The sequence below is a fragment of the Cottoperca gobio genome, chromosome 17 (assembly GCF_900634415.1).
Source record: "Cottoperca gobio chromosome 17, fCotGob3.1, whole genome shotgun sequence".
NCBI classification, from domain to species: Eukaryota; Metazoa; Chordata; class Actinopteri; order Perciformes; family Bovichtidae; genus Cottoperca; species Cottoperca gobio.
Genome location: NC_041371.1, coordinates 18,571,956 through 18,583,303, shown reverse-complemented (window position 1 = coordinate 18,583,303; position 11,348 = coordinate 18,571,956). Strand labels below are relative to the sequence as shown.

The 11,348-nt window shown below is 41.5% G+C and overlaps 2 protein-coding genes across 3 annotated transcripts; both read right to left on the bottom strand.

The window, feature by feature from the left end:
- Nucleotides 1–104: 104 nt before the first annotated feature.
- cbln12 (cerebellin 12) lies at nucleotides 105–3,469 on the bottom strand. 2 transcript variants are annotated; one of them, XM_029452678.1, is made up of 4 exons: nucleotides 3,336–3,469; nucleotides 1,912–2,201; nucleotides 895–1,014; nucleotides 105–809 (listed from the first exon to the last, which is right to left on the bottom strand). In XM_029452678.1, exons 1-4 carry the CDS (start codon nucleotides 3,364–3,366, stop codon nucleotides 612–614), a joined length of 639 nt encoding a protein of 212 aa, XP_029308538.1. In that variant the 5' UTR covers nucleotides 3,367–3,469; the 3' UTR covers nucleotides 105–611. The 2 variants fall into 2 exon arrangements, with proteins under 2 accessions (XP_029308538.1, XP_029308539.1); XM_029452679.1 differs by having other exon boundaries at nucleotides 1,912–2,248; nucleotides 3,336–3,467.
- trim110 (tripartite motif containing 110) lies at nucleotides 3,092–8,735 on the bottom strand. Its single transcript, XM_029452677.1, has 8 exons — nucleotides 8,600–8,735; nucleotides 7,464–7,992; nucleotides 7,293–7,388; nucleotides 6,980–7,213; nucleotides 5,928–5,950; nucleotides 5,644–5,789; nucleotides 5,104–5,375; nucleotides 3,092–4,744 (listed from the first exon to the last, which is right to left on the bottom strand). Exons 2-8 carry the CDS (start codon nucleotides 7,950–7,952, stop codon nucleotides 4,475–4,477), a joined length of 1,530 nt encoding a protein of 509 aa, XP_029308537.1. The 5' UTR covers nucleotides 7,953–7,992; nucleotides 8,600–8,735; the 3' UTR covers nucleotides 3,092–4,474.
- Between the last annotated feature and the right edge of the window lie 2,613 nt (nucleotides 8,736–11,348).

The following is an 11,348-nucleotide window of genomic DNA, read 5'->3' as shown; positions in this document are numbered from 1 at the left end:
CATGAAATATTGTCCCTCTCAAAATGTTTGTGGAAAGGATTATTTGAAAATGCACTGCATAAAAGCGATATACTGAGCCAACATTATATGATTTTATTTCAATATTTTCTCCTCAATAGAAATATCTGTGTAAATAAACATGTTGCAGGTAACGAACAGGCATATACATAGAGGAGCATCAGACATACCACACGACAGATTAAAGGGCAAGTATTTTAGCTGACAGGATGCCATGTGGGGCACAGCAATGTTTCAAACACTTAAATAAATATAATCTCAGCACAGGAGCCCACATGGCTACTTCATAATTTAGTCACAATAAGGTATCTCAACAAATATGTATACACAGAAACAGAGCAAATGAAATCCACAGGTATATCATTGTTTACTGAATCTTCTCCTCTTCTTTTGCTCTCAAATGATAATTATTTTTAATTTACACAATCTTCATCTCATTTTTGCATAAGCACATCCTTCCATGCGCTGTATAAATGCTTACAGATTGAAGCCTTTCTTTTCTCCCACCACGTTTAATTTTTCTCCAATTCATTCTCACTACTGCTCTATTCAATTCTGCTCCTGTCACTCTTCCAACACCTCAACCTCCTCCCTCACAGGGGGAAGACCAGGAAGCCGGAGAAAGTGGAGTACTTCCAGCCTCCCATCAGGTTGCCTCTCTCCAGTCTGAGGTAGACCTTGTCCCCCTTCTCCATAATCACCAGCCCGGCGTTAGTGGCGGCTTCTCTGGTCACGTCCTGGTCCCCTGCGAAAGCTGAAATCATTGGCCAGCCGTTCAACATCAAGCTGACCTAAGATAGAGCAAATATAGGCATTGGAGAGTATGTCGCTGCACTGCAATGAGTGCAATAAAGTGTCATAGCTGAGGTTTCGTACCTGAATAGTTTGTCTATTGTAGGCCTTTACAACATGGAAGTTGAAGCTGTACACGCCTCTTCTTGGCGCCAGGAAGACACTGCTCTCTTGGTCAAAATGAGTGCCGACATTCACCAAAATCTGATGCAACAGCAAGGGAGGGAGAGAAAAGGAGGAGGGCACTTGTGTCATTCTTTTTGTCCATGCAGTTAGATCTCAGGCTCCTCCTAAAATACTGAGTCGTCTTTTTAGATTAAAAAAAAAAAAAAAGCTCCACATGTACAAGAAAATGAGGCAAATCTGCGCTGTGAGTCTTAAAGTTCACTGTTTACCTCATTAGCATTGTCCTCACTGTCAGTAATCGTATGTACATGGAGCACAGTTTACAGAAGCTGTGTGGGGAGATCATCTTTATATTTTATCATAGCACTGTAAAAAGATCCTATTTGTTTAATCTCTCAACTATATATGCAAACATTTTTAAAGTCATTCCAAGTCATTGTTTTGCAAGTCACAAGTATACAGTCTTTGCACTCAAGTCCCAAGTCCTAAACTTTGTGTTTTGAGTCCTAAACAAGTCATAATGCACGTTTTGCACACTTGATCTGTGGTATAACTTTTGGATATTTCTTTTCTTTATGGTTCCCTCCTGCAATTTGATTGGATGCTGAAAGATTGATTCAATGTGGATCTGGGGAATTAAGTGTCGACGTGCTGGGAACAAATAGTGTAAAGGTTAGATGATTCAGGAAATGAAGGAACATTTATTTGTGGCACGCTTTTTAAATAATAAACATTAAACATTTTGGGCTCGTTATAGTCATGTGTAGAAGTGGAGTTGCAGGTCTTTTTAGATTTGATCAAATTGTGTCTAAAGTCATCCAATTTGTGACTTGTGTCTGACTCGAGTCCAAGTCATGTGACTCGAATCCACGCCTCTGGTAATTTGTCCTCTCATGTTTAAGAATGGGCATTATTTGTCCTGCAAAATAAACTGCTTACTGTTACTCAAAGACACATAAGCAGTCACATACTCACGTTATCAAAGTAAATGATCATGGTGCGGTTGCTCATGTCCGTGGGCTCGTGGTTGGTCTGGCGGCTGGCGGAGAAGGCCACCCGGCCGGAGCCGGAACGCACAGACATGCCCAGGGCGTTACCGGAGGGCTCGGATGAAGGAGTGGAGTCACACACGACCAAGCATTTCCCCTCAAGGATGATGGGCTCTGTGTCGTTCTGGCCCCTGGACTCCATAGGCCCCCACAACAGGAGCACAGCCAACAGTATGGAGAGGTCGAAGGTGACTGACATGCTGTGCATGACTGAACCTGGGATGTTTAGTCCAATACGATTGATGAAGTGTCACTTTGAACAACTTGAAATGAAAACAAACATGCTACGGTGAAACAAATTGTGTGAGAAAATGTTCCAAACTTTAACCTCTTATGTAGATTTGTCTGAAGAACATTAATATGCACCCACGCAGCAATAGAACCAGCAGATGTGTCTCAGAAACAAATAATATTCAGAAAATACTTAGAATTCTTCATTGGCCGTAGCTGTCAATCATTCCCTTTCCGTCTGACTTTCTAGTTTTCTTGTTTGCCCCCACAAATCCCAAATGTCTTGAATATCCTACGTGCTGTGTCAGCAGGGGCCAGAATGACAATCACAAAATAAATCTCTTGGTATTTTCAAGTTGATTTCTTCAGCAAAACAAAACCTGACAAGAAGGCAGAAGAGACGTAGCTGGGAAGGAAGAGTTAGCAAAGACAAGAAGCAGCAGAGTGAGCGGAGATCCGAGTTCAGACTTGAACTGATGGAGATGGAGAGAAGGGCGGGGTGATAAAAGATGCTGATGATGAGAGGCAAAAAAAACAGATGAGGTAAGATTCTGGAGAGGTGACAGGGAAAGGATGTAGGACCCAGAAGGGAGTGCGAAAGAGAGCGGGTGTGGGGGAACAACTCCACTGAGTGACCATCTGTTTTTTACACGTAATCTCCCCCCCCCCCCTCCCCCTGACGCTGCTCAACACGAATTCCCTCACACAACACACACACTCTTTCTTTCACTTGTGCTTTTGTTTCACACTTATGGACACACATATAGTGGCTATACATAAAAACATGTCACTGTTTTGCATATTTATATTTTTTGTTGTTTAACTTATAGAAATGAAACGTTAAATAGAGGATAAGAACCATTTTTGTGATGCCATTAAGTTTAAAACATTTTTTAATCATTTATCTTTGACCAAGATGAGCAACAGCATGTGTGAAAACATCTCCTTCTTAGCTCTAATGAAACTTATACAAATACACAAATACAGCTGCTTTTTGGTTGGATAAGAATTCACATTATGGCAAAATGATCAATTATTCACCTAAAAACAACCGTTCTAAAATCACTATTTTTGCAGTACAATTCTAGTATTTTAAGTGAATAAAAAATTGCTGATCACCTGTTTCCTTCTGAAAAAACTTGTATTCCATATCAGGTGAAAACAGTTGTTTTCTCCCGGCAGTACCGTTATATGGTCAAAAATCCCCGTTCTCTTGCTCCCCTATCACATTATTTCACAGCATTGGAAGTCAGTCTGATCGTAACCAAGCCAGAGTACACTCTGATCTTTCTCTCTTTCTCTCTTTCCTTGTCTTTTTCTGTCAGCCACCCCCCTTTCCTTCTGCTTCTTTCTCACCCTCTGTGTTACATCCGCCCACTCACCTTTACAGTGTAATAAAGAAATGTGAGAATAATTGGGTTGAGCTGCTTCAAAGAGCAAAGTTAGCGAGTGAGTGACGTTTGTTTTCCTTTTCTTTTAATATCAAATCAAATCAGTGATTCCTTCTTGTGTCTTCATTTGGAGTTAAAAGAGATTAAAGGCTCCTTCTTGTTGCTTGTGCACCTTCATGTGCACCTTCAACATCAACACCTCCAATGCTTCATGTAGCTTGGTAGCTTATTTTGTAGCTTTTTTTAAGACATCAGACTGGGTTAATTATTATTATTTTAGTGTTTGCACCTTAACCAGCCTGATGAAGATACCCCTAATGGGTTAATCTTCATAGACGTAACTTGCTATTCACAAAATTAAGCTTTCAGACAGGATTGCATGAGTTGTGTCCAGTTTCAAAAACATCTGAAATAATTACTTCTGAAATCAAAAGTTAACAACATTTACAATCTTACTTGACACAATTGTAATATCTCACCAGTCATCTTCAGTTTTCACTGTAGAATGAAAAGCACATAAATCTTGCAATTTTGTTACCAAAACCTATTTTTGTCCTTTTTCAAAAGAGCCTCTTCATTTGCTGTCCCGCTAGGACTCATATTCACTCTTTGAATGCTCCATTCTCAAATATCTCTGATATTTCCATGTCAATATCACCTGATCACAGTTCTAGGAAAAATGTTTTTTGTCTCTTTATTGAGGAAGAAGATGAGCTCAGGCTGAGATCTGAGGGGAGAGAAACATTAGAGATGCTCAAAGTCCCAGGTTGGTTCCAGAAATAAGTCAACACCACTTTGTCTTGACATAAATTTGTCTAATTTCCATCTGCATTATTTTCTCCGTCCCCCTTTTGCTTTTTCTCCGCCTCAGACTTTGACGATAGTGATGTGGCTGTTGAGCTCAGCTTTGTAGAGTCCAAAGCCCAAGCACACTGGCTGAGTGAACGAGGTGGAGAAAGTGTGGAGGTGGGCCAGGTTGTTAGATGGTCCCACCTCGGAGAAGGTGATGGTGCCAGCGCTGTAGTCCACTGTAACGGCAACTCGGTTGCCTGTCATTTGGTACGTCAGGCGGGTCTTCCTGCGGTTGTGCCAGGCAGCCAGCTTCCTGTCATGCTGCTGTGTCAAGCTCCATGACACCTGGAAATGTACCAAAAGTGTTTTAAGGGACATTTCCTTTTGGTTGAAACTAGAGCTGAAACAGTGGATTAGTCTGTAATGTTTTGGTTATTTGATAATCTAGGTTTTTCTGGTTCTTTTTTAAGCAAATTACAATTTCTTTTATTATAGAAAAAATACAATTCTATAAGATATCATAGAATAGCTGAAAATTTCCAATTCCAATTTCCCAGAGTGCAATTGGAATTTGTTTTTCAGCTATTCTATGATATCTTATAGACCAAATGATCAATAATTAAAATAATAATTAAAATAATTAAATCACATTTAAATGGTTAAGTGCTGTCAATTTAACCAACTGCTGTAGGTGGTATGCATACCTTGTTGTTTCCAAAGGCGTTGCCCTCTTTCCCTTTCCGTCCAATACTTCTATAGCAGACACCAATATCCCAGAATCCCTCAGCCTCCAGTTCCCAGTAGTGAGTCCCAGAGGTGAAGGTCTGAGCGGCAAGGACCTGCGGCCAGTGGTCGAAACGTTCGGGGTGAGCAGTGTAGGGCAGGCGGTTTTTAACCCGCGTCACAGAGCGAAGGTCATCAGAGATGCTCAACAGAGGATGGGCTGTGTTAGTGTCCACAGTCAAGGGACTGGTTACTGTATGAGAGGGAAATAAAATATGAAGCAAAGCCAGGAGACAGTTAGAGGCAGTATTAATGCTAAGCTAAGCTAAACTGCTGCTAGCTGTAGCTTAATATTAAATGAATAAATATGAGAGTGGTATCAATCTTCTCAAGCATATTTTAAATATCAAACCATTCCTTTATTAAGAAAGTTAAGTGTCAAGTCATATGTATTTTAGATTGTGGGGTGAACTGTCCCTTTAAATATATGGGGCAGTGTGTGTCACCCATCTGCCACTCACAGAGCTCTCTCTTGAGTTCACTGAGGCAACGGAGAGTGCCGGTGATGAACTCTCGATACTTGCTCTCTATATCCTCCAAGATGTGTTTCCTGTCCAGACTGACGGCATCAGGGACGTAAAGTGGGTTGTCCAGGTCGGCTAGTAATCTAGGATACAAGGGCACAACACATGCTGCAGGAGGGACACCATCTACTATATATATTGTTGACAAGCAAATACAGATTAAAGACTGCCGACCTACTCACACACATCAACACACTGACACTGTCTTGTTCTGGACTTACTTTGTGTCATCTGATTGAAAGGCCTGAGGAAAGAAGAGTCAAGGACAGCCGAGAAAAACACAAAAGGATTAATTTTACAGAAGAAATTGCAAATATCCCTGACTGTGTATCTGCCCAGCTGGATAAGAAAGCAAACAAACACAACAATGAAGCTTTGCTCAAACATATAACTATCCACATCTGTCGACAGTTAATAATATTTTTTCTATATATGAGTTTATACAACTATTTGCCTCTTTTTGAACTTTAAAAGCCCTGAAACAAATAATGTTTTTCAACTTTTAACATCTTTTGTCTCCATCAATGTCTTAAAACTAAATTTATTGCCAAAGTTAGAACCGTTTTGGTTATTTCTCATAAGCGATTACCATCTGTGATGTTTTGTCTCTTCTTTTTTCACTGGTTTGGGCTCAGTTGGGATCATTAACATCACATCGTGCAATAATCACGATTTTGCAACTTTTCAATCAGGATCTGATGACGGTGAGTTGTTTGCCATTGTCATTCAAATGCTACCACATTCCTCCGATCAGCGTTGACAGCAATTATGAAGAACTTGTCAAAATTGTCCTCCATGCAGTTTGGGCCAGTTGAGGTGAGATATGCCACATGGGTCAACATAGGAAATACCAACAAGATGTGTCTATTTAGACAAAGCCAGCTCAAACGTGACTGGTCAATATTACTCAGACTACAAACTGAAACCTGAACGCTTACGATACCTAAATGCAGATATCTGTTTATAGAGATTAGGACCAAAGTAATGGACCGACAGACAGACTCACATTGCCATCCTTCGAACCTTACCACTAGCATGGCTAACAATGGTTAGCTAAAAGAAGACTGAGCTGGTTTGAGATATTTTACTTAGCAGGCCAGAAGCTAAACTGTATCAATGGTTCTTTTCCATAACTGAGAGCACTTTATCATCATTACTCACAGTGCCTACCCTACTTTTGCTATAATACAATCGGGTTGCATGAATTTCTATGACCTAGCGCTCAACAAATCCAGCTTGTACATCAGTGTGTCTGTTCAGCCCCAAGTCTTACCCAGATGAGCAGGAAGGGGTCCGTCTCTGCCATCAGCGAGGCCAGGTAGTACTGGATGCTCAGCGCCTGGCTCATGTCGCCTCTCACCTTGGAGCAGTCTTCATGCACACGCTCTATGACCTGCTGTCTCTCCCTCTTGGTGATCTCCCTCAGAGCGCCCACCAGCTTCATCACCTGGACCTGCAGATCTGAGCCCAGCCGCTCCACCTGGAAGATATCCTCCATCAGAGAGTCCTGAAATCAGTCGTGAGAGATTAGTGGTTGATGCCAGATCAGTGATTGAGACATAATCAAAACATCTATCCATACTCACAGCCATGGTTGAATCAATACACTCATGATCTTTGAGAATTTGCCCTCCATCTTTCAGCTTCTCCTCTGCTTTGCTGAGCAGCGTCTGGAGAATGACCTGGGGAATCACATATATGTGAGTACATGCACACTTGTGCACAGACAAAAATCAAACATATAGTCTTCAGCTGACCTTCAGATCCTCTTCCACCTGTCTCAGCGCCTTCACTTTGTGCTGAGCATGGCCTCCGTCCAGCAGGCAGTCACCACACACGTACTCCCTGTCATCGGCACAGTAGTAGCGCAATATCTCTGCGTGTGTCGGGCACTTGCGCTGGGAGAGGTCCCCCAGTGGATCCACCAACAGGTGGGTGCTAAACGCCGGTCTCTCCAAATGGGGTTGGAGGTGTAGGGCACAAAGTGACACTTCACACCTCAGGCAGGTCTTGACAGCCAACGGTGGCTTTCTTCCCTCTTCCTCGGGAGGGCAGCAGTCACACAGCACTTCTCCATGCTCCTCCTGACACTGGGGGCAGGTGAAGCGACTTTTGCCCTCACCCTGGCTGCTCCAGGCCTCTCGGATGCAGGTGGGGCAGAAGCTGTGACCGCAGGGAAGAGGGTGGGCTTTGCTGAAGGTGTCTCGGCACACAGAGCAAGTCAGCTCTTCCTCCAGGGACGCCATAGTGAGTGGATAAAGAGTCCTGATGTGTGTGGGTTACTAACTAAACAGTGGATACACAAACAAGAAACCAACAAATACATTGATGGGCCGGATTGCAGTCAGTGATTGCACATGCTGAGAAAATGTAACCAGGCATCATGTTGTGGGTCTATGCAACACAGAATGAAAGACAACATTTGCACAAGTTACATGCTGCTGTTACATGTAAGAATGTGAATAATAGGGCACAGCTAGTGTTGAGCTGGTAACAAGTGGGAAGTTTACTCCAACTGTGCACACAGACCAGTAATCCTGTCGACTGGGCTTTTGCCTGCCGTGGTCTATGAATAGAATACTTAACAACCACTATTACTGGGAAAATGTCTGGAAGTTGGACAAAAATAAGATTGCATAACCTAGTGGAAGTAAGTAGGTGATAATTACGTTTAAAAAAAGACTTGCTGGTTATCACAGTAAGGTTTGCGACATTGACCCTTGATGAGTGTCAACTCAACTCAGACCTAAACACAGAGGATCAGGAGATCATCCTTGACAGCTAGTTGGCCAGATTAACCCTCAACATGTGCTCTGCTTTGACATGTTTAACTACTAACTCACGTATGTTCATACCAACTGAATTTAATGAGAATTTTGAATAAATGTCTTACCTGGCGGTGCCCTGGTGTTTGCAGACTGTGGCCATCGGTGAGTGTGTGTCGTGTGTGGTCAGTGTGTTGACCGTGGAGGCTAATCCCAACAGATTCACCTCCCCCTGGTGTCTGCTTCAGCGGTGGCACTGGGGTCACATGACCCTGACAAAGGAGGGGGTTGCAGGGAAAATAAAATTTGAAGTAAACTTTACATCATCTTTTTGAAAATGTTAATCTCCAATATATCTGTATTTCTATTACATCCATATAGGCAACATGCATAGCAACATTACAATTTCTCATAATCAGGACATTGTAGGTATAAAAGAGTAGAAATCATTAACCTACCAACCTTCCACCATTCATCAGAAATAAACGCCTGCCTGTCAATAACAGGCCGGGTCGCTGCCAATGGCTGGTGAAGATGTAAATAAGCATGCAGGTGACAGAGCACTTCAACAGTTTCCAAATAACTTATCTGACACACTTATTGCTATCGTGCAATTGGTTAAACTAACACGTGCCATTAAGGTTGCTGACCCCTGTGTTACATGCTTTCCTGACTTGTGTTTTTGGGCGGGTACAACTATAACTGCAGCTGCACATACAAGCACTGGTTTGCTTTCACTTCCTTGAGGATTTAACTTAGTGTAGAGTACATTTCCATTGAACTCACAAGAGAATACATGAGAAAGGCCAGAATGTTTCCCATAGTCCCTGAAAAAACAACTTCAGGCTGATTCAGGCAGCATAAATGATCAAATGCTTCAGGCAGAAAGCCACAAGGTAAACAAGGAAGCTCAGGGCATGTAGAAAGAATACACTGCACATGTATCATTTGCTCTTACACACAGGTTCTGTATTTGAATGACTTTGGCGATCCTTTGACTTTTCTTCTAGCGCCCCCATGAGGCTGACTTTTGTAGTTTTGAGTGCCATTTCAACAACTGCATGAATTTTGTCCACACATTCATGTCCCCCTCAGGATGAATTGTAATAACTTTGGTGATGATCTGAAATAATGGTAACTAAGGAAGACAGCTGATCTTCAGTTTAAAGGAATCATTTCACATTTTGGGAAATATGCTTATTGCCGAGAGTTAGATGAGAAGGTCGATACCACTCTCATGACGCAGTCACTCAGCTTAGTATAAAGACCGGAAGCATGGAGAAACAGCTTGCAAGGCTCTGCCTCTCCACCTTGCCAGAATTAGTCCTGCATATATATATGTAAAACCACAACTTTTTACAGCCTGATTCTTCTCTACATTATGCAATGAAAAGCAAATGGTGGCTGGAGGCATCTCGCTTTAATGCATTCTGCTATATTTGTGTATATGGTTACATTAATTGTTCGTGTGTATACTGTATATACTGTTTGTGTGTTTACCCTTAACTATTGAGGCAGAATAAGATTCATGGCCCCCTTGGTGCCCGCATGTACAACAAAAAAAACCCTGTTCTCTCTTGGAACCCCCCCCCCCCCCCACACATGGTAGATAAATATGATAAAGTGCACTCCAGAGTACCCTTCCATCGGAGTAAACTTTGAAGAGGTGGCCTTAAAATGTGGCTTAGACTGAATCATCTGTTTCTCACATTACATGACTAACTGCTTTGAATTTCTGACTTACTTCACAAAACAGAGGTGTCAATTATAACTGTTAGATATAGCTGTGTTCTTACATCTCACAAAGTAGGAACATTAAGTAAGCAAAACACCTTTGAGAGACACCTAGAGGCTTTGCTAATGTAAGACCACAGCACCTGTCAGCCACAGTGTGCCAGGAGACATGGTAGTTAAGAAAACACGTCCTATCAATACACTAGTAAAAATAAATAGTGCTATTCTGGTTTATATGTCATCATCAGAGAAAGGTGTTAGGTCTAATGATTATCCTGAGACTGTGGTTTGTATTGCATTGAATGAGACATAAACCATCTGAAGCACTATTATTATCAATGGAACATGACAGGTTGAAAAAAAATTACCTAATTCGAACAAAACCACAAGATATTTCCTACTAAGATAAAGTCGAGAATATACCGTCATGCAAGCGAAAAGAGTGTTAAAACTTCAGAGATGTGTCAAAGTCATGCTGGAGGCCCTGTAATGGATATGTTTTATCCAGCTAAATATAACCCCAAATATAATCACATTTATTTGAATTAGGTCAATCAGCCTTGCAAAGTCAGCTCTAGATAATCCAAATGACTTCTCAGGACAAATCAGACTATATTTCAAATCTAAATATAGGATTATCTCGCTGATTAAATAAAAATATGTTTTGCAGCAATCCATATGCTTGGAAGAGAGCCATAACAAAACTGCAGATATTAAGAAAAGAGGACTGCTATAACGAGGACTGTGAAAACCATTCAGACTTATTATTGGCTTTATTCTTTTCTATGTACTGTGTTTTCAGTAGGCCTGTATTGTCTCCAAATGACCAAAATATAGTGAAGAGGTGCCTTTTTCTGAGTGGTTGCATTGGGTTGATTTGGGCTGTTACAGTACATAAAGTGTGCTTCTTACATTATGAGTCAAAGACCCAAAATAGCTTATTAAAGACTGTAATGAGAAGCTAATGCAACAGGGATAACATGTGCAGTGCCAAGAATCCAACATTTAAAAATGTTATCACAGAGACTAAATATGATTTTTTATTAAAATATGAAAAATATGAATTATGGTTTGATATGACAACAGGGTGGAGTAGGGGGGGGGGCAATCATGCACACCTGTACAAATCTTAAATCCGTCAGA